The sequence below is a fragment of the Ursus americanus genome, chromosome 8 (assembly GCF_024610735.1).
Source record: "Ursus americanus isolate L20-20 chromosome 8, mUrsAme1.1.p, whole genome shotgun sequence".
NCBI lineage: Eukaryota > Metazoa > Chordata > Mammalia > Carnivora > Ursidae > Ursus > Ursus americanus.
The window spans coordinates 13,991,893-14,013,577 of record NC_142134.1 but is presented as its reverse complement, the minus strand read 5'-3'; the positions used below and the strand labels follow the sequence as shown (position 1 = coordinate 14,013,577).

Sequence of the window (21,685 nt, the reverse complement as noted above, 5' to 3'; positions counted from 1 at the left end):
TTCTGTCTTTGGCTTAGAATTTAGTATAAAATAGAGCATTCCACTGAGATACTTATCCTTAAGCTTTTTATCATTTAATCACTCTAATTGTGAGAGATTCTATGAGGATTAGAAAAATGATTGCTGTTTATGTGATTATATCCTCAACGTCAATTTTTGACAATTATAGAAATAGAGAAAAAAATGATATTCATCTGAATACATAATGTTCCAAGATAGAAATCAGCCAATATGCAGTAAGTGATAACCAGCTCTTCTCTCGATTCGCAAAGCATCACATTTTAAGCATGTTACTCTCTTTGCTTTTATTTTTGCTGCCACTATCTGAAGACTAGAAAATAATGAACACATGCTGGGAACAAGTCATATTTCTACTACATCTTAAGAAGAAATGAGACTATACAGAAGAATTGAAACAAAGAAGAAAAAGACCAAAGTGAGACAACCTGGGAAAAATACTGAACAAGGCCTCAACCCTAAACATTGTTATCAAAGCATAATGTTAGCCAAAAATCACTCCTTAAAAGTCCGAGAAATCAGCCTTTAACCTGTTGTTTAAAAAATCACAGGACAGGGCACCTGGGTGGCTCAGTCATTAAGCGTCTGCCTTCGGCTCAGGGAGCGATCCCAGGGTCCAGGGATAGAGCCCCGCATCGGGTTCCCTGCTCCGCTATGAGCCTGCTTCTTCCTCTCCCACTCCCCCTGCTTGTGTTCCCTCTCTCGCTGGCTGTCTCTCTCTCTGTCAAATAAATAAATAAATAAAATCTTTAAAAAAAAAATCACAGGACACTTCACCACTGCGGAAATCTCAGTACCAAAGGTTCTTTCTTGGTGGTTAATTGGTATGTTAACTGTGCTGAAAACCAAACCGTGAAGTATAAATGTGATGCACTGATTTTAAAGTGCAAACAGTACGATTTTTTTGTTTTGTTTTGTTTTGTAAAGTAAACCAAACTCACCAGGTCATAGGTCAAACAAGAACAGATTTTGCTGAATTGTTTTTTTTTCTTTTACAAAGAGGAACTAAAAAATAAAAGATCAATAACAAGGAAAAGCCCAGCTAAGTGCTTCTTGACAATTCCTTGAAAAAAAGTTGGTAAACCAAAGTAAATCTTATATTAGGGGCACGCAGGTGGCTCAGTCGGTTAAGCGTCTGCCTTCAGCTCAGGCCATGATCTCAGGGTCCTGGGATCGAGCCGCATGTTAAGCTCTCTGCTTAGCAGGAAGCCTGCTTCTCCCTCTCACTCTCCCTCTGTGCGTTCTCTCTCTCTCTCTCTCATTCTCAAATAAATAAAATCTTTTAAAAACAACTTGTATTGGATAACGGGCATACAACAATATATTTTTTTTAAAGATTTTATTTATTTATTCGACAGAGATAGAGACAGCCAGCGAGAGAGGGAACACAAGCAGGGGGAGTGGGAGAGGAAGAAGCAGGCTCATAGCGGAGGAGCCTGATGTGGGGCTCGATCCCATAACGCCAGGATCACTCCCTGAGCCGAAGGCAGACGCTTAACTGCTGTGCCACCCAGGTGCCCCTACAACAATATATTTAATACACATTGCCAATCTTTCTGTTTTAAGACTGGTGCAGTTAATGAACTATTAAGGAAAAAAGTGGAAACACACACTTTTAATTTATTTAAAATTTATGACCTAACCAATAACTTGTTCTGGAAAGTAACTGCAAATGGAAACTACCTCATAAGTTTATTTTTGAAATGAAAATTGGCATGATATTCATTCTGATACTTCAAAGATATATAAAGGATTTAAAGTTTATTTTCAGTTAAATTTATTTTAATCATCTCCACCTGTCTTTTGACAATCTGTCTCACAATCTATGAAGAGGTATGTAAAAAGTAACATCTCTGCATGGACACTATAGATCTGGATGGAGAAGAGAATTGGATGAGTTACTACTGCAGGACAGTGAGTAACAAAGTTTCTATCTAAATCATTAAGGTTGCCAAGTGTGAAGGAGTCAGTCCTCAAGGCCGTACTTTATGAACTTAGAAAATATATAAAAAATTCACAAATACTAATGCACATTGGTTTCAGCTGGAGATAACACTGACCAGTGGAACCAAGAGTCGCCAGAGCAATGTTAGCTGCGCCTTCTCCCCATCACCTCACTTCTTGAATTGTATCTCAGAAATACAAATTCATTCTCCAAACAGGAAACTCTTTTCTTGTTACCTTTAGGAGCAAGAAACTTTTTTTCCCCCTTTCATTTTCTGACTGGATAAAAATAATGATATAAACAACTAAAATTTGAATTTTTCTTCTCATTATTTTGCATATGGCATTCCTGGCATAATTCCCTGCCAATTTGGGAAGATAGTTCTTGTCACCCAGCCACCTGATTCTGATATTTAAACTAGAGAAGAGAACTTCAAAAAGGCCCAATGTTTCTATCTGTGTCCCTTATTCTTTTAGGAACTTTCCTCAGTGCCCGAGGCCAGTTCCTCCACCAATGACTCCCTTGCCCCTCAGCAGTGAGGGCTGCACAGTACCCCCCCCCCTGCTCAGACACAGCTGCCCACCAGGCGCACAGCCTGCCTTCCTCGGGGTGTCACACCCTGGTTCCTGAATTCTCTCCCGACGCCTTGTTCTATGACCTCCCAGCTTATAAACCAACTTCTTTGTCCCCATGGACTCTGCCTGTTACGCACACAAACCTGCCTACATTTCAGTCATTATTGTAATACCCCAAATGGAGTCGAACAAACAAAACAACCCCAACCCTCTCTGGGCTGAGCCCACTCCTGGAAGCAATATCCTGTTGTCTGCCCTCCCTCAAGGCACACGCCTGTCCGCCCCATCGGCCGCGTGGCCTTCTCGTTGGTCTCCCACCAGCACCCTTAACCTCTCCTTCTGCACTGGTGCCACAGGAGCTGTGACAAACCAAGTCTGCTTAGATCATCTGCTGCCTTATCTTCCTGCAATCACGTTCTGTCATTTTCAAGAGAAAATACGAACTCTTCAGTATGGGGGACAGCTTTTCACGATCTGACCTATTCAGCTCAGTCCTTAGCCCACCTCTCTCCTCTCCAGCCGCCTCAAATCCATGGCTGCTGCTCTCCCCCGAGCCGTCCTCCTCACCCCGCGTGCCCTGGCACTTGCCTTTTTTCTCCCAGGAGCACCCTTATCTCGATTCCCCTGCCCAGTAAATTTCTATTTACCTACTCGCACTAGTTCACAAGCCGTCCTCTTTCTGAAACCTCTCTGACCCTCCTCTCCCAGTGTGGTCTGTGCCCCTCCTCTGGCCTCACACAGCTCCCTGTGCCCTGTACTGGAAGCTCTTTGAGAGCACTGGAATCTTATGCCTTTATCACCAGCCCATTTCCGACTGCTCAGACCATGACGGGTACCTAGTGTATGTGTGCTTCACGATCATATTCAATTTTTATTCACTTTTCCTTTGTCTCCCCAAGTGCAGGACTTATGTCTCTCATTGTCCGAATATGCCACATAACTAGATCTCCGTAAAGATTAATGTCTGTCGAAAGAACCAATACTATAACTTTCTCCAAACTCTCCCTGTCTCATTGATCCTGCAGGTGATGAAAGATTACTTTTCCTAATATACCAACTTACCATGATTCCCATCACCTACCCCACCTAGCTGAAACTTTCACTGACTTGCTGTTACCAGCAGGATGAAGCCCAGTACCCTTCCTCAGTTCTTTTGCATAGAAATGCACTTTCCTTGACCTTCACACACTCTCTCCTCCTCCTTCACATCACAGCTTAGGCTTTCCCTGCCTACTCAAACTAAAATTGTCTCTGAGTGAGTCTGTGACATTAACCTGGTTTAGTTTCTTAATATGCCCACTTCTTAGAGCTGAAATGATCTTCACAGGTTTTTTTTTTCTCCCCTCTACGTGTTTTCCTATTGCTCCTCTCACTAAAATACAAGGTCCATAAACACAGGGCCCTGGTTGGCTTTGTTCAATGCTGCATCCCGTCCTAGAGCAGTTCCTGGAACCAGAGGTTAGTGTTGAACAATTGTTCAGTGAAGGAAAGACTAAAGGCAAAAATACTTCAGGCTGGCATTCAAGGTCCTCACTGACTTGGCCCCACCCCATTTTCCCAGCTTTACCTCCAACCAATTCCCCACATGACACCTGTTTGTTATTTCCCAAATACCTCTATTATGCTTCCTGACAGGGCCTTCTTTTTCTTCCTATTTAAATTCTCTTCATCTTTTACAGAAATTTTCTCTTTCATAATGCAATCCAAAGTGGTAAGTTCCTTAGCTATAGTATTTATCTGTTTAATATTGTAAATATCATTCAATTTTCTAGAGCTGTCTTGTAATGGATTTTTTTTAAGAAATAGGTTTTAAGTTATAACAAAAGATTAAAAATTCTTAAAAGGAAAAATTCTGTATGCTGGGAGTTAATAAGATTCAGACCTCATCTCATCTATTTTAAGAAAACTGCATGCCTTCCTCAAGTAAACCAAAGAGGTTTGCTTTCAGGTATAATTTGCAACGTAATAGCTAAAAGGCTACATTCAAAATCTGTTAGTGACAGTTGATCCTGGTGACAACTCTGATGCCCGTTTTAATTGCAAATGATATTGGCCACTGAACATACTATGAAAGGCAACCAAAAAGTAACTCTTTCAACTTTTAACTCTGAGCCCGGCATAGTCCAATTGACTTAATAATTTGTCTTAAAATAAAAACAAAAATAAATATAAATAAAATATAACAAATCATGAACACTTCTAGTGATAAGAACTATTAGTCAAAAACACGTGGGCCTAAACATCAGAGCAGACAATGCAACATATAACATGTAAACAAAAGAAACATGCCAACCTGGACACCAACTTTGCAACGCTAGCATCCTCTGCCGAATTCACGTCATCCCAGCAGGGTTTTCTACGGCTTAGCCGCAGGCTGACCTGAGGAACGCCATCGCATAGCTCTGGCTGTGGAACTCTGTGGGCCTGAATACATCCCTCACTCCTGGATTTGGGGATCTAGAAAATAAAATTTAAAAGAGAGAGGAAGAGAGATTTAAAACACCTTTCTAATTAAGCCATGAAGATAATTTATTCTAATTTATTAGTAATCTATTAATAATATTCCAGAGAAATATCAACCTAGGTATAGAATTTAAAATACTTAAAAGAACTGTCATATGGTAAAGGGCACAGGGAAGGGGAGAAATCAATACTTCCAAGGGGAACTTTCAAACCATACACAGCCCACACCTCTCTCCTGGATTCTGATACAAATCTTCCCCGGGCATCTGCACCCCCAAACCCCCAGAATAACATTCTGTGTAATAAGAGATTATGAGAGTATATCTGACTGACAACCTGGAGTGATGGAAAGTAGTAGAAAAAGGCAGGGAAAAAAGGGCCGAGAACCACTGAAATGAAGGATGCCAATGTCAGAAAGGTGTCCAAAAATATTTACTACCAACAAGCAAAATACACAAGTTTGCTAATAGTTTCTGTTGTGTTGTAATCTTCTTTTATAGGGCAAAGTATGGTCTAATACATTTTTAACTAAGGAAATAACCAGAAAAAAACCCCACCTTTTTAATTCTCATGTATCTCTGGAAGCATGGGCCACACAGTGCCAAATGAACACTGGTGTATTGACTTCTCTTATCTGAAGTTATGTGCAACCTCCAACCCCAGAAATACCCTCATGTTTTTATATTAAAACAGAAAGAATATGAATACAACTTATGTCCTTCTCCTAAAATTGTGTAAAAATCATGTGAGAGTTTCGGGAAAGATTCAAACCCTTGGATCAATTGTATTTATTGTACTGGAAGCTTTTTCTCATCTCTAAGCTTTCTTATGCTTGTCCTTCAACTGGAATGTCATCCATTCATCACTGGCCACTCACCAACTTCCTAAGACCAAACCAAATCTTAACTTCCTTTGAGGTTGAGATAAGAATCCACTGCCCACAGAGCTTCTCTTATTAACCTCAGGTCTTAATGACCTTTCCCAACTTTGAATTCCTGTAATACACCACCACAAAATCTACGCTTGGTTTCATGTCATCTGATACCGTCACCTTCGTTGTTTTATATTTTTGGGTTATATGGGCTCAACCAGATGCCTGGAGACAGAGATTATAGTCTCATGCTCTTCCTCTTTCTCCCCTCTGCCTCTCCTGCTCTTATGTATATTATTATTTTTGATGATTGAGCCATCAAGTCTAGCAAAGTTTTGAACCCATTTATACTTATTGTCAGACAACACAGTTTTCAACTACAAGATATTCCCAAGACACTGACTGACCAAGACACTAGGATAACAGGCAATTAAAAAAGTAATATAGGGACAATTATAAACATAAATATTTAATAAATTCATAGTCCTATGAGGATTACATAAAAATAACATTTGAAAATAATTTAGCAAATAGTTACATTTAGCACAGAACAAAGTAAACACTCAGTAAAAACTAGCTTTTATTAACATTGTTGTTATGTGAAATTTATCCAAACCTGATGATTACTAATGAATTTCCATTACTAATGAAGTTCTATTTCATTTCTCTGTAGAACTTCCATAAGTTCATGGATCAAGGAAAGCAAGGCAAAAAAAATTTTAAATTATGAACTACAGTTCATGGAGATATTTGCCAAGATCACTATGAAAGAAATATTAGGGGCACCTGGGTGGCTCACTCAGTTGAGCATCTGACTCTTGATTCTGGCTGACATCATGATCACAGGGTTCAGGATTGAGCCCTGCATTGGGCTCCATGCTCAGCGGGGGTCTGCTGGAGATTCTCTCTCTCCCTCTCTCTCTGCCCATCCCCCCACTTGTGCTTACTCTTTCTCTCTCTAGGATAAGTCTTTTTTTTTTTTTTAAAGATTTTATTTATTTATTTGACAGAGAGAGACAGCCAGCGAGAGAGGGAACACAAGCAGGGGGAGTGGGAGAGGAAGAAGCAGGCTCCCAGCAGAGGAGCCTGACGTGGGGCTCGATCCCATAACGCCAGGATCATGCCCTGAGCTGAAGGCAGATGCTTAAGGACTGAGCCACCCAGGCGCCCCAGGATAAGTCTTTTTTAAAAAGAAATATTTAGATAAACAGCAAGAGAGCATCTGAAAAGTACAAATACATGCTATTATATATTTCATAAAAGGGCTCCTTTTGCATGTGGTTATTTTTCACAAGCGTAGACAGGAAAAAAAAAACACACCGAAAAAGCAGTAAGATTTCAACCTAGTTAGCTAAAATATCTCATGCCCAGACTTACTTCTCTCTTAATATTAAAACGAAAACAAGAGCAGTTGTTTGGCAACATTTCATGGTGTTAAAATAAGGACACGGCATTTTAGGTTCAGGGATAATTTGGGGGTTCTAAATTCGATTCAACAGTTTATGCAAAGAAGAAATATTCTAAGGTAAAAAAGTAATATGCAGCTGATTCCATTTTGTCAGTTTATATTAAAACAGACTACGTAATGCAAATCACTTAAAATTCAGATACCAGAAACTACATCAGCTACATTATCAAAGTATATTTCTGTAATGATTTAATCTCTGTAGAAATGAAATAAACATGACTGTCATTAACTATGAACTTCAAAATATGAACTCATTATTAACATATACCAAAGCAGTACAAAAAACTGAACTTGTGCACAGACCATGAAAATACCACGTGAAGTTTATGAGAGAACAAAATTGTTAGTAAAAAGTACCTCAGGAACTACAGCCGATCAGCACTATAGAGTATATATATACACACATCTTTTAAAAGGAATGCATGTTTTTAAAGGGGATTAATGATACAGTCTTGAAGACGTACCTTGAAAACTATACATTTTCATTAAAGAAATGACTGTAGGAAAACTAGAGTGATAAAATTTTAAAATTATTGTTATTAATTTTAGTACATATGTATGAACTTTGAGAAAAGGAAAGAGATAGCACTTTCTTTGCCTAGCTGGAATTGAGCTTTTTAGAAACACATGATTTGAGCCTCGGCCTTATTGGGTAGGTAAAAGGGATAGTTTTATTTTTATGCTCTGAGTATCCATCTCAGATTGTGTAAAGTTGAGTGGTTGACTTTGAGATGGTACTCAAGGCTCCTTTCATCATAACTCTCTGAGGAGGAGTAGGACCTCAGTCATCCAAGGTTAAGGATACAAGGAGACATGTTATTACAATATAACTTAAAGCAATGGTTCTCACCGGGAGCCAGTTTTGTCTGGAGACATTTCTGGTTGTCATGCTGGGGGTGAGGCTATGTGCTACTGTAGTCTAGTGCGTAGAAGCCAAGATTGTGACTAAACATCTTACAATGCACAGGACAACCTGCCATGAAGAAGAGTTATCTGGCCCAAAATGTCAGCCGAGCTGAAGCTGAGAAACCTTGCCTCAAGGAGTGTTAAGAAGAAACCTGTATTAATGCAACTCCTCTCTTTATATATTTTTCTTCTGGTCCCACCTTCCCCTTTTTGCCATTGGCATGTTAGGATGTAATGGGCCCAGATCAGCTATAGGTTGAGTGGAAATGGGCCCAGGAGGTCACCTAGGCCTGCTCTGTCTAATCAAGGGCTGTTTCTGATTCCATGAGATTCAGACAAGCTCTGTGGGGCAGGGACTCCAAATAGGACTAAAAGCCTTACCCAGATAAATGGACTAATGTGCTTGCAGAGACCCACCTGCAGCCTCGCTCACTACGTGTGGCTGCAGCAGGCAAACAGCCAGTGGTCTGGGATGCTGACTGTGGTGGCCAGCTTTCTCTTTCCACTGGAGATACCCATTTTTCACACCACACTTCGCGGCTCTGTTTTAGTGATTCTTTCACGAAAACTTTTGTTCTTGAAGGTGAAAACTATGAACGCCCCCAAACCATCTATGGAAAACATTTTGCTCGGAAGAATCTGCCACTGACTGAGTTAAGCATCTAGGAACATGCTGTGTGATCTATGTGTACCACTGAAATACTAAGAATTCCAGGGATGGTAAAAAGAGCACATTCCATGCATGTATTTGCAGGCACGGAACAGACTAACACAAGGAATTTGAGCTGCTTTAGATTTTGAGACACCCTGGGAATAGAAACACAACAGTAACTTTTGACAATGTAAAATTAGGAAATATTCTCTTAGATGTTGTTGTTACTATAAAGATTTAATGAACATTTCTCTGTGTTTGGCATGGTTCTAAGAGATTTACGTCAATTAATCCATTTAACTGTCACAACAACCCAAAGAAGCAGGGACGATTATTATTGCCATCTCACCAATGAGGAAACTGAGGCACCAAGAATGTGAGTTATTTGTCCACTGAGTAAGTGGCAGAGCTACAGTTACAACCCAGAGAGTCAGGCCTCAGTACTTGGGCTCACCACTACTTGCTGATTTGGTTACATGTGAAACATTAGAACTGCAAGAAGAAAAGGCACTTTGGGATGAAAGTCACATTACATCCCATAATGCAAACCATTTTCTCCGCCCCCCCCCCCTTTTTTTTTGGCATTGGTAGTTAAAACTCTCCTTAAATGGATCTCTCTGGCATCTACTGAACCATTCTAGCAGTATAATCATAGGGGAGAAAATCAGATATGAGGACAAAACTATATGGAAAATGTATTCATCATATTTTTTATTTATAATAGGCCAAAAAAATCTAGCATTTTAGTCAAATTACTATCATAGGTAATTATAGCACATCTAATATGATGAAGGATCATTTAATCATTAAAATGTCTCTAAAGTTTTTAATAAGACTGAAATAATTGTGCTACAATATAGTGTGAGCCCATTTAGCAAATAAAAATGCATAGTTAAATGCCTCCAATACAATTCAGGTCATCACCACACTTAAAACATACATGAATAAATTTCAAAGGCCAAAAACCAAATTCTGTCATAGTCAACACTACAAATGTTTTAACATGGTCTCATCTTTAAAAATTGAACAAGAAATCCAGCACCGGAAAAACACGTCTGTGAAGCAAGGCTCTGATTCACCCTGATACACTGACGTGACGAACAACATTAAAAAATAATGTGCCTCAACTTAATATTTATCCATATGAATCTGTCAGTGTGAGGGCACAACAGTCAGTCCTTGGGAGGGCCCTCTATGTCCCCGCAAGCGCAGGGCAGGAGGTGTCTGCCCTACAGGCCGGAAACGAAGGATTAGCAGGTGAATTAGAAGGAGGAAGAGCTCCATTGACTGGACAGGGACCGGTCTCTGAAACCTGAAACTCCCTTTCCTTTGTGGAGGTGGAGTGGGTTCCCTGCTTATTTTAAGTTTCTTCCCAGAAAAGTAACGTGCCTGTGAATCAACTGTAGGACAATTTATGGGTATTCAGAATGATCTCATAGTTATCTAAGTGGTGTCTGAGGGATGAGAACTACGCTGCCGTTTTAGCTCCCCTCCTCAACTGTAGGACAATTTATTTTTATTTATTTTTTAAAAGACTTTATTTATTATTTGTCAGAGAGAGAGAGAGAGCATGAGAGTGAAAGAGAGAGAGAGAGCGCGCGCACAAGCAGGGCAAGCAGCAGGCAGGGGGAGAAGGGAGCCCTATGAGGGACTCGATCCCAGGACCCTGAGATCTTGAGCTGAGCCAAAGGCAGATGCTTCACTGACTGAGCCACCCAGGCAACCCCCGCAGGACAATTTAGAATAACAATTTAGAATGCTTTAAAAATAGCATTATTAATACATTTTTCAAAGTTCAAGCATAAAAAAACCACTATTTTGGTCTTAGGAGTCACCCTAAGTACTGGTCAGTTGCTGTGCTTGCATTTCAAAATTACAAAAACTGTAAGTCTGTTCTTTTCATCATCGGGTACTTTGAGAGATATTTGGAACCAGGGAGAAAAATCACAATCAAGGCTCAAATGATGAAGGACACGGGGATAGAAGGAATCCGAAAAGTTAATTTTTAACTTTTAGACTTCCTAAAGAAAGGTTATTAGACGGCCTCATTTCCTTGATCACTTCCTTCCTCCACTGGTCTTTTGTTTGGAAGAGAGCAGAGCCCCTTGCCTCCCTCTCAGGCTCTTCCAACTCACGATCTTCCTAACAAGAAACAGTGACATAACGGAGTATCAGCAAAGAGATGTTCAGCTCCGATGTTTTTAAAAAGGCATTTCTAGTTTAAAAAAAAACTTTAAAAAAATCCTCTGGGAAAAGCCTTTGTTTTTAATAAAAATGTCCAAGTTTGCTTTTCAAAAGCGAAGTTTGTATACTAAGTGGCTGCAATTCTCCTGATAATTTGATCAATCTATCATGTGCTATCTACAGTGCTAACTGATGTTCCAGGCTGTTTTCTGAGAAAGTTATTAATATGCTTTAGAGAATTTTGGGGGGTCAGTTTCTTATACATAACTTTCCCTCTTTTTTTTTTTTATAAAAATGGGTCAGTGTTAAAGTTATAATAATTAAAATATCAACTCGATCTAAGTTCTAGATTGAGCCTGTACTTTAGAATAAAATCAGTTTAACTTTGTTAGCAAAATTGTGTAGAAAGAAAAAAACTTCACAATTTAAAAAAAGTCTGCCGTGAAATAGATCAGATCAGTTACAGGTTTGCAGTATGGCCCATGCAAGAACCTTACCACCTGGCTTTCCCCAACTGTTCTCTCCTCACCTCCCCTGCAAAAATAAGTGCCATCACAGCAGAGATTTTTGTCTGTTTTGTCAATTGCTGTAGCTCTGACTCCTAGAACAGCACTTGGCAAATAGTAGGCAACCACTGAATATCTGCATAATAAATGAGCAAATAAATGACCAAACTAAATGATATCATCTACCTTCCCTCCAGAAACACTGAAATGTTGACAGATTATCAGCTGATACCATAGCACATTAATTCCCCTGTGTAAGCATTACTCTTGTTTTAGAAGTTTCACTTATATTCATTTTTCAAAACTTGTAAGTTAATTTTAAGAATAGCTGTGGTACGGAAATGGGAAGAAGGGGCAGGAGGCTTTTTCTTGGACTGCATGGCCCCAGATAGAGCCATGTGTCCTGGGACACGGGCTCAAGGAAGTTTCACCTTAGAGAAGAGGCTCGCAGAGAAGACTGCACATGGCAGTAAGCCAAGGTCTCTTCGCATGAACACAGTTCCAACTGCTGTTTTACAAAGTTACACATTCACATTTCTGACTTTAGGTCTTTTATCAGGAAAAAATTCAGGCAGAAAGTAACTGCAAACTGAACAGTTTAAGAATTCATATAGAAGATTTTCATAAATATTCCTTCTATTAGCAATATATAATTTTGCTTAAAAACTTAATTATAAAAATCAATGATCAGTCAGTGAGAACATTTATCATCCCATCCCAAATGCAATCTTTTGGCTTCACATTCTTGCAAATTTAAGGGACAGGATTACGCAGGATGTTCTGGAGGCTTACGGACACTAGAAGGAATGCCGTGAAGCAGCAGTTCTTACCCAAGGGTGCGCACTGGAATGTCTTTGGATTTTAAAAAGTACACCTACCTAAATTCATCCTAGCACCCCACTTCTCAGTCTTAAGGAATACGTCTGAGATGGATGCTGGGCAGGTGTACTAAAAACAACAACAAAACACCTTAGATTAATATGTGCTGCTGATTTGAAGTTTTTAAATTTGCTAATAAGTAGAGAGTTTCTTTTTGAGGGTTTTGAAAATAAACGTTAAGGCAAAAAAGAATAAATTAAATGAACATTAACCGAATGTCTGATTATAGCTGGTCATATTAAACTTCATGTTTATATAAGAAAAATTAGGTGGAAAATCAAGAAATTAGATGTTTATTTTAGAACCACTCAGGTTTTGGGACGCCTAGGTGGCTCAGTTGGTTAAGCATCTGCCTTTGGCTCAGGACATGATCCCAGGGTCCTGGGATAGAGCCCCTCGTCAGGCTCCTTGCTCAGCCAGGAGCCTGCCTCTCCCCCTCCCTCTGCCTGCTGCTCCCCCTGCTTGTGTTCTCTCTCTCGATCTGACAGATAAATAAATAAAATCTTAAAAAAAAAAAAAAAAGAACCATTCAGTTTTTGAGCTACAGAGGGGTCTATTCCAACTCCTTTATTTCAAAAATGAAGTCCAGGGGCTCAGAGAACTGAAATGAGCTGCCCAAGATTGTACAGACAGTGGGAAAGTCAGCTATCAAAACCTTTCTCCTGGCCAAAGTGACAGTGAGAAGTAAAGTAATAACGTGTAAAGTCCAGAGCAAATGGAATGATTAGTGGTAGTTCAGGGAGGCCACATGCCTGCTGTGGCCCAGAAGGAAAGCAGATGGCAACACCTTGGGCCAGGAACACACTACAATGGGGTGTGGAGTTGGAAGCTACCTCATAGAGTCTCATTACCAGCCCCAGCCTGACGTGAAGGTTTTGTTTATTTCAGAAAAATACATTTCTGTATTGTTTAAGTCGATGTTGTTGGGGGTTTATTTATATGCAAGGAAACCTAATCCAAACTGATGCAAGATTTTGCTCAAATACTACTTTATCAGTAAAGCCTTCTCTGACACTATATAATAAAGGGCAGAACTCTCCCTTATGCTCTACTCCCTATTTCCTTGACCTTGCTTTCTTTATCTCCACGGCACATAATGCCATGGGACATATTGTACATTTATTTATGTTTATTTGTTGTCTTTTCCCCCTAACCAGATATAAGTTCTATGAGGGCAGGAACCCTCACGAGCTTGTTTACAAACATAGTGGAATGGAGGGATGGCAGGGGAGGGCTAAGGAAGGGCATGGCCCACCTTAAAGGAAAACCCAACTGCTTACTTTTACTGGGTCAAAATTTAGTCACGTGGTGACACACCACTGCCTGGGCAGTTAGGGAAAATAGTCTCTCAGCTGTACAGGAGTGTACCCCGCAAGGAAGGGAGGGAGAATAGCTCTTGGGAGGCCACTAGCAGTCTTGACCACAGACCTAAAAAAAAAAAAAAAAAGTGTCTGAAAAGGATGTCTGGGAAGGAGCATTCCAGATAGAGAAAAAAGCAGACCAAAGTCCTGAGGAAGAAGCATGATTCTCAAGTCTGAAGAACAGCAAGGAGGTCACTGTGGCTGGAGTTGAATGAATACAAACATTGGCAAGAGATGGTCAGTGATGTAGCAGAGGGCCTACATCATGTGTACTTGTAGGCATTTTAAAGACTTTGGTTTTTACCCTGAGCAAATAGAAAATTTTTGGAAGATGTTGAAGAGAGAAGTAACAAGTCTGACTTTCATTTTAAAAGGGTCCTTACTGCTGCATGCTGTAGGAGGGGCAGAGTGATGCACGCAGACCAACTAGGAAGTCATGGAGATGCTCGTGGCTTGAACCCAGGAGCTTGGGAGAAGACTTTAGTTTCTGCATCTGTCCTGAATGTGGAGGCTCCAGATTAGCTGATGCACTGGACATGGGGCAGGCCGGAGTCAAGAATGATGCCAAAGTTTTTGGTCTGAGCACTGAAAGGGTGAAACTGCCATCATGAAGTTAGAAAAGACAGCAGGAAGTACAGATTTTGTGGGTAAATCAGGAGTTTATAGCTTTGAACATGCTAGTAACTTTGGACACGCAGACTTTGAGATGCACGTAACATAGAGAGGTGGGAATGTCATATAGGGAGTTGACTATAGTGGTTGGAGATGAGAAGCTTTAACTGAAAATATAAGTTTGGGAGTCATCTATCAGTAATTGGTATTTTAAAACTAAGTAATTAGAAGAGGTCACCGATTTAGTGAATCTAAATAGAGAATCTAAATAGAGAAGGGAAGAGATCAGACTAGAACTGCTATCCAGAGTATGTTGAGGTTAGAGAGAGAAGACACAGAGAGACTGAGGAGTGGACAGTGAGGTAGAAGGAAAAACCAAGAGAATGTCCTGAAAGGCAAGGGGAAAGAGTCTCACCAAGGAAGAGATAAAGACAGCTGCCATGTGATCCAGCAATTCTAAAACATGTATCTACATAAAGACCTGTACATGAATGTTCACACAGCACCATTATTCATTACAGTCAAAAAGCGGAAACAATTCATACATCCATCAACTGATGTATGGATAAGCAAAACGTGTGTATCTGTACAATGGAATACTATTCAGGTATAAAAAGGAATGAAATACTGATGCATGCTATAACATAGACGAATCTCAAAAATGTTATGCCAAGTAAAAGAAGGCAGACACAAAAGGACACATTATTCCACTTATATGAAATGTCCAGAACACACAAATCTACAGAGACTGAGAGTAGCTCAGTGGCTGCCAGGAACTGTGCAATGGGAAGTGACTGCACATGGGGTTTGTTTTGGGGAGAGATGAAATCTGGAATTAAATGATATAGACAGTTGTAAACTTCGTAAATATACTAAAAATTACTGAACTCTAATTTTAAAAGTTAATTTTATGGTATATAAATTACATCTCAGTAACACTGTTATTTAAAAAAAGGAAGGCGTGATCAAGTGTATCAATAATGCTGACAGCATGAAGAGGATAAAAATTGAGAACCGACCCGTGAATTTGGCGATGTGGCTACACTTGACAAGAGCTGCTCATTCCGTAGTGGGATTGATTAGAAGGGGTCCAGGGAAAATAGAGAAGAGGAAGTGAAAACAGCAAGCTTATACAGTTCTTTTGAGGAGTTTTGTTGGAAGGAAATGGATGATTGCTAAAGGGGGCTGTGGAGTCAAGGGAGAAGGTTTTGTTTTTTTTTTTTTAATAAGATGGGAAATATTATAGTGTATTTCTATGCTAATGGGAATGATTCAGTAGACAGATGAAAAACTGATAACCCAGCAGAGGAAGGAGGGAGGTGAGGATTCACAGAGCAGAGTGCTGGGGAGGGTGTGAGGGTATGGGATCTGGTTCACAGTAGAGGGCTGATCTTGGACAGGAGCAAGCTTGGCACACCTCCTGTGACTGGAAGAAAGGAGAGAACATGGCACGAGGGCAGGTACAGAATGGATGTGAGGGTGGGACTAGGTGGATATTCTCTCTTCATGTTCTCCACGAAATAAAAGGAAGGTCGTTATCTGAAAGTGAAAGGTGAAAAGGGGAATGCTGTAGGTTAAAGACCAAGGGGGAAGTATGAAACAGTTGTTTAAAAGAGAGGAAGAGTAGAAGACTGGAGAGTGGCAGTACTGCCAGCAACATGAGGGCTGACCTGAAGTTGGTACTCATGTACTTAAAGTGAGACCTCAAATCTAAAGTTAGTAGAGAAAAGAAAATGACAAAGATCAGGGCAGAAATAAATGAAACAGAGACTAAGAAAATAACAGAAAAGGTCAATGAAACTAAGAGCTAGCTTTTTGAAAAGATAAACAAAATAGACAACTTTTTATTTCACCTATAAATCATATGGGATAAATGAACCATAGTTATTTGCATGGGTAAGGTTTGTATAAACCAACAATAAGGATAAAATATAAGTTAGAAATTTTGGAAAAAACAGGATTATTATACATAGGAGTTCTGCCTGCATGATTTGAATAATTAAGACGGTTAATAAATAGTAAAACACACAAACACACACACACCCAAAATAGACAACTTTTAGCTAAACTCACAATGGAAAAAAGAGGACTCAAAATTAGAAATGAGAGGAGACATTACAACTGAAATAGAAAGGATCATAAGAGTCTACAAAGAACAGTTATCTGCTAAACAAATTAGACAACCTAGAAGAAATAGATTCCTAAAAACATACAACCTACTAAGAGTCATGAAGAAATAGAAAATCTGAACAGACCAATTGCTAATAAGGAGTAAAGATTAAATCAGTAATCAAAATCCTCCCAATTAACTAAAGTCCAGGAGCAGACAGCTTCACTGGAAAATTCTACCAAATGTTTAAAGAATCCTTCCCCCCCAAAACAGGAGGAGGAAACATTTACAAACTCATTTTACAAGTCCAGAAAGCCCTGATACCAAAACAAGACACAGATATTACAAGAAAAGTAAATTACGAGTCAATATTCCTGATGAACATAGATGCAAAAAGTTCTTAACAAAATATTAGCCACCTGAATTCAATATTTAATTAAAAAGATCATACCCCACGATTAGGTGGGATTTATTCCAGGAATGCTTTACAGTTCAACATCAGCAAATCAATGTGATATATCATATTAACAAAATGGAAGGTAAAAATCATATGATCACCTCAATAGACAAAAGAAAAAGCATTTGAGAAAATTCAACATAGATTCATAACAAAAACTCTTTAAAAAATGGGTATATATAGAGAACATACCTGAACATAATAAAAGCTACACATGATAAGCCCATAACTAAACATCACACTCAACAGTGAAAAGCTAAAAGCTTTTCAAGATCAATAACAAGAAAAGGATGCCCACTCTTGCCACTTTTATTCAATGTAGTGCTGGAAGTCCTATCTAGAGCATCTAGGCAAGAAATAAAAAGCATCTAAGTCAGAAAGGAAGAAGAAAAACTGTCTCTGCAGAGGACATGATCTTACATACAGAAAATCCTAAGACTACACCAAAAAAGTGCTAGAATAAACTAGTTCAGTTAAACTGTAGGATACAAAATCAATATACAAAAATCAGTTGCATTTCTATATACTAATAATGAACCATCAGAAAGAGAAACTAATCATATTCACAAATGTATCAAAAAGATTAAAATACCTAGGGGAACCGAAAGACCTGTACACTGAAAACTAAGACACCGATGAAAGACACTGAAGATGATACAAATAAATGGAAAGATATTCTATGCTCATGGACTGGAAGAATCAATGTCATTCATAAGTTCTTGAAATAAATAAATAAATAAATTTATTTATTTATTTATTTATTTATTAATTAAAGATTTTATTCATTTATTTGACAGAGAGAGACAGCCAGCGAGAGAGGGAACACAAGCAGGGGGAGTGGGAGAGGAAGAAGCAGGCTCCCAGCAGAGGAGCCTGATGTGGGGCTCGATCCCAGAACACCAGGATCACGCCCTGAGCCAAAGGCAGACGCCTAACGAGTGCGTCACCCAGGCGCCCCATGAAAATTATTTATTTATATTATCTTCTAAACATAATTATAGGGGAGGGGATGCCGCCTAGGTTTCTCCAAAAAATGGAAGTGTGTGTGAAAGATAGGTATGTGCAGGAATCCATGCTCTAGGACTTCTCATGCTGTTTCACAATAGCTGGGTTGCTTCCCCTGCAAAACTTCTAAAGGTCATCCTTTCTTCTATGATTGTGAACAGTAACTACCACTATTATCTGGGGATCTGTTTGCATTTCTATGATAAATCCATAAGTGAAGATACATTTTCCACAGAGGGTAAAGGCACCTCCCACATCAACACCAGTGAAAGAATACTGCATTTAAAGCTCTTTCTGAAGGTGCTGTTTTGGTGAGCAGGACAGAACACAACTTATCATTCTGTGTTGTGTGCATGACTGCCAAAAAATGATGAAAGGGATAAAGCAAATGCTATTTATAACCCAGGCTTTTAAAAAAATGTTGTCCTTTCTATAAACAAGAAAAGCTATGGAATGTTTTGCACTCTTTTTGCCAAACTCAAACGAATGAACCCTTGTCTGCCGAGCCGCCTGGAAACTCTAAGACTTGGAGTCAGTGAGGTCTCTTCCATTTTGCAGGAAATCGCCTTTGTTAGGGCGCTGCTCAATGTGACGAAGTGTGACAAAGCTATGAGGTATTACTATTTGGGTTTAGTAAAATGCACATCCTCAATGGGTTAAAAGCCATTTCCATTATCTTAAGTATAAGCAAATACTTTGTTTTATAACATATTCATTTACAGAGAAGAGACTGGCTTTGAACTCTCTCTCTCACTGTTGCCAGCTACGTGATTTTGGGCAAATCCCTTAACTTCTCTGTGGCTTAGTCGCCTCGTCTGTGTAATTAAAAACCAACACCTCATATGATATTATGGAAAATAAGTAAGATAATTCATGTTCCATTAGTGCCTGGAATAGAGTAAGCACATAATAAATGACAGAATTAAGAGCTATTAATTGAGACAATTATAAAATAAATTATAATTTAAATAATTATAAATGTAATAAAAGACTTCAAAACTTTGGAAGACATGTCACTATTACCAAGCTATCCTAGTGGTTTAATTTTAGATAGCATTCCTCAAATTTGACAACAATGGAGTTCAATAAGCATTTATCGAACAATTATGACATTCTGGGCCTCAGGCTAGGTCCTGGCATCATTAATGATGTTGGATGTAGTCTTAAAGAAGCGGAGGCTTTAGCAAGGAGACAGACACATAGACTCCTACCTACAGTAATAAGCACAATTAAAATAATAGCTAACTGTTGGGTGCTTACCAAAAGGTAAGCATAATATTTCAGCATGGTATATATATTTTCTCATTTCCAATTAAAAACAATCCTACAAAATAAGTACTATTATGTCCATTTTATAGATGAGAGAGTGGAGATAGAATTTAAGGAAATTGCCTAAGGTAACCCAGGAAGTAAGTGATGAATCTGGGACTTGAATTTATGGCAATCTGACAAAGGAGCCAGCAATCTTAACTATCATGCCACCCTACCTCTTGTATTTTTAAAACATTCAATATCAACAGATAGTTATGGAGCGCTTACCACCTGTGGGGCACTAAGGCTACAGTACCGTAAGTCAGACCTGAATTCTGTTCTCTGGAGCTTGCAGTCTAGTAGGGAAGACAGATATTACTCACATAATTGCATGAATATATACATATGAGCTATGACAAGTGTTAGGAAAAAACTGGAAGTGTTAAGGAATGCATAATGTATGCAACGTTATGGGAGAATATATACAAGGCACACAATTCTGCCTGAAGCGGGTGAGGAAGGAAGGCCTTTCAGAGAACAGGAGAAAATATACAAAATAAGAAACTGAAATGACTGAAAGGAAGGCCTTTCAGAGAACAGGAGAAAATATACAAAATAAGAAACTGAAACAAAATAAGAAACCGAAAGAGGAAGGGAGGTGGTGGCATGAGCTGAGGCTACAGGTTGGGGCTGGAGTGAGCCTGTTAAAGGCCTGTGTATTGTGTCGATGGGTTTGACTTTTATTCATTATTCAGTGGGGAAAAAGGCATTTTATAATAGCTATTCTGGCCATGGTGTGGAAGGAAGGGAAGACTAGGGTGATATTGATATATTTTTTTGACTGAAACTCCCACAAGCACTAACCTTTATTGATAAAATACTCCAGATTATATTCATACTGTTTTCATCTTTTAACTTTGATATTCATGAACTAAAGCATGTTGAATGGACAATTACTGGTTGCCTTCTCAGTGCTCATACCTCTTCTTTTCCTATGTCAATGTCCCCAATTTCCACTGGTATCCCACTGGGTTCCCAACCAGCTGACCTCTCTGGTAGCTCTAAGAGCGAATAATGCGATCTAGACCAAGACAATTAGTGCACTCCTATCTCCTAGCCATGGTAATGTAATCAGGAGGGTGAATCTCAGGAATTCTCCTGGGAATGTTGGGACAAAAGGTGCTCTCTTGTCAATACCAGTTCTGCCAAACACTCTGATTAATGAATGACCTTTAAATCGATAAACTAGAGCTTTCAGCAACAAAGTATCACAAGATGATTCTAGAGTTAATATGGCTTGTGTTGTAATCAGACATATTTTCAAATAGAGTATGAAATAGAGTTGACATGGAATATATAAGAATACCTTTAGATTAAAATAGCAAACACAGCCCTAATTTATTTAAGCAACAAAGGGAATTTATTGGCTCATATATCAAAAACCCTAGAAATACTGTGAGCTTCTGACAAAGGTTTATGTTTACCAAGAACCTAATTTCTTTTCAACTTTTTGAATTGATCTGAAAAACTGTACTTGAACTTGTTTTCTGCTTCACGTTAAAACTCTAATTGGATGCTTACTCTGTCTTCAGCAAATGTAAGTCAGAAACAAAGTAAGAGCAGAAGAAACACTGATCAAGATTATAGTAAATCTTTGAAAATTTACTTTCCCTGTCCACATTGTCTCCTATTATTTTTGTCTTAGCCTGTATTGAAGTAGAAGCCAGAGAAATGATTTAGTTGAAAACTGACTCATTAGATGAAAAGGTTTAGTTGAGAAAGCAATGTGATTTCTCAATTACAGGAATTCAAAGAGGAGTGCTGTTCTAGTGGGCACAATTATAAGAAAGAAAAACATTAAACAAAGGGGAATGTGATTTTGAAGTAAAATAGTAAATTCATCTGCTTATAGTTAATAAATAGTCTATGCCTTCTAATCATTACATAAGTTTTAAAATGACAATATAGTTGTAAAATAGGCCAAATAGAATAAAAAAACTCAATCATATAAATTCTGAGCTTTAGTATCTGATAATGGTAATAGCAACTGATGAAAGTGATTAGTAATGGTAATAATTAGGTGTTTACATTGATCTATCACAATTATGATTTCACATTGGGAGTTGAAACTGTTTTTGCAAAAGGCCATATAGTCAATATTTTAGGCTTTATGAGTTATAAGGTCTTTGTTGCAATGACTCAACTCTGCCATTATAGTGTGAAACTAATTGTAAGTAAAGAAATTGTATGCAAGGAAATGGGCATGGCTGTGTTCCAACAAACTTTATCATTATGTTTTTCAACAGAACTTTACTTACAAAACAGGTGGTGGGCTGGATTTAGCCTATGAACCATATTTTGCTGGCCCTTGTTCTACATCATTCATTTCTTTCAGTTTCTTTTGTCTCTATTTGTATGACTG

General features: G+C 38.8%; 1 protein-coding gene across 8 annotated transcripts in view; it reads right to left on the bottom strand.

Moving 5' to 3' along the window:
* FAM13A (family with sequence similarity 13 member A) overlaps positions 1-21,685 on the bottom strand; it is a 344,460-nt gene that overhangs the window by 130,548 nt on the left and 192,227 nt on the right. For all 8 annotated transcript variants that reach the window (XM_087863995.1, XM_045791832.2, XM_045791857.2 and 5 more), the window contains one exon: positions 4,832-4,995. In XM_087863995.1, coding sequence (XP_087720121.1) covers positions 4,832-4,995 — 164 coding nt within the window. The remainder of the gene's footprint in view (positions 1-4,831; positions 4,996-21,685) is intronic.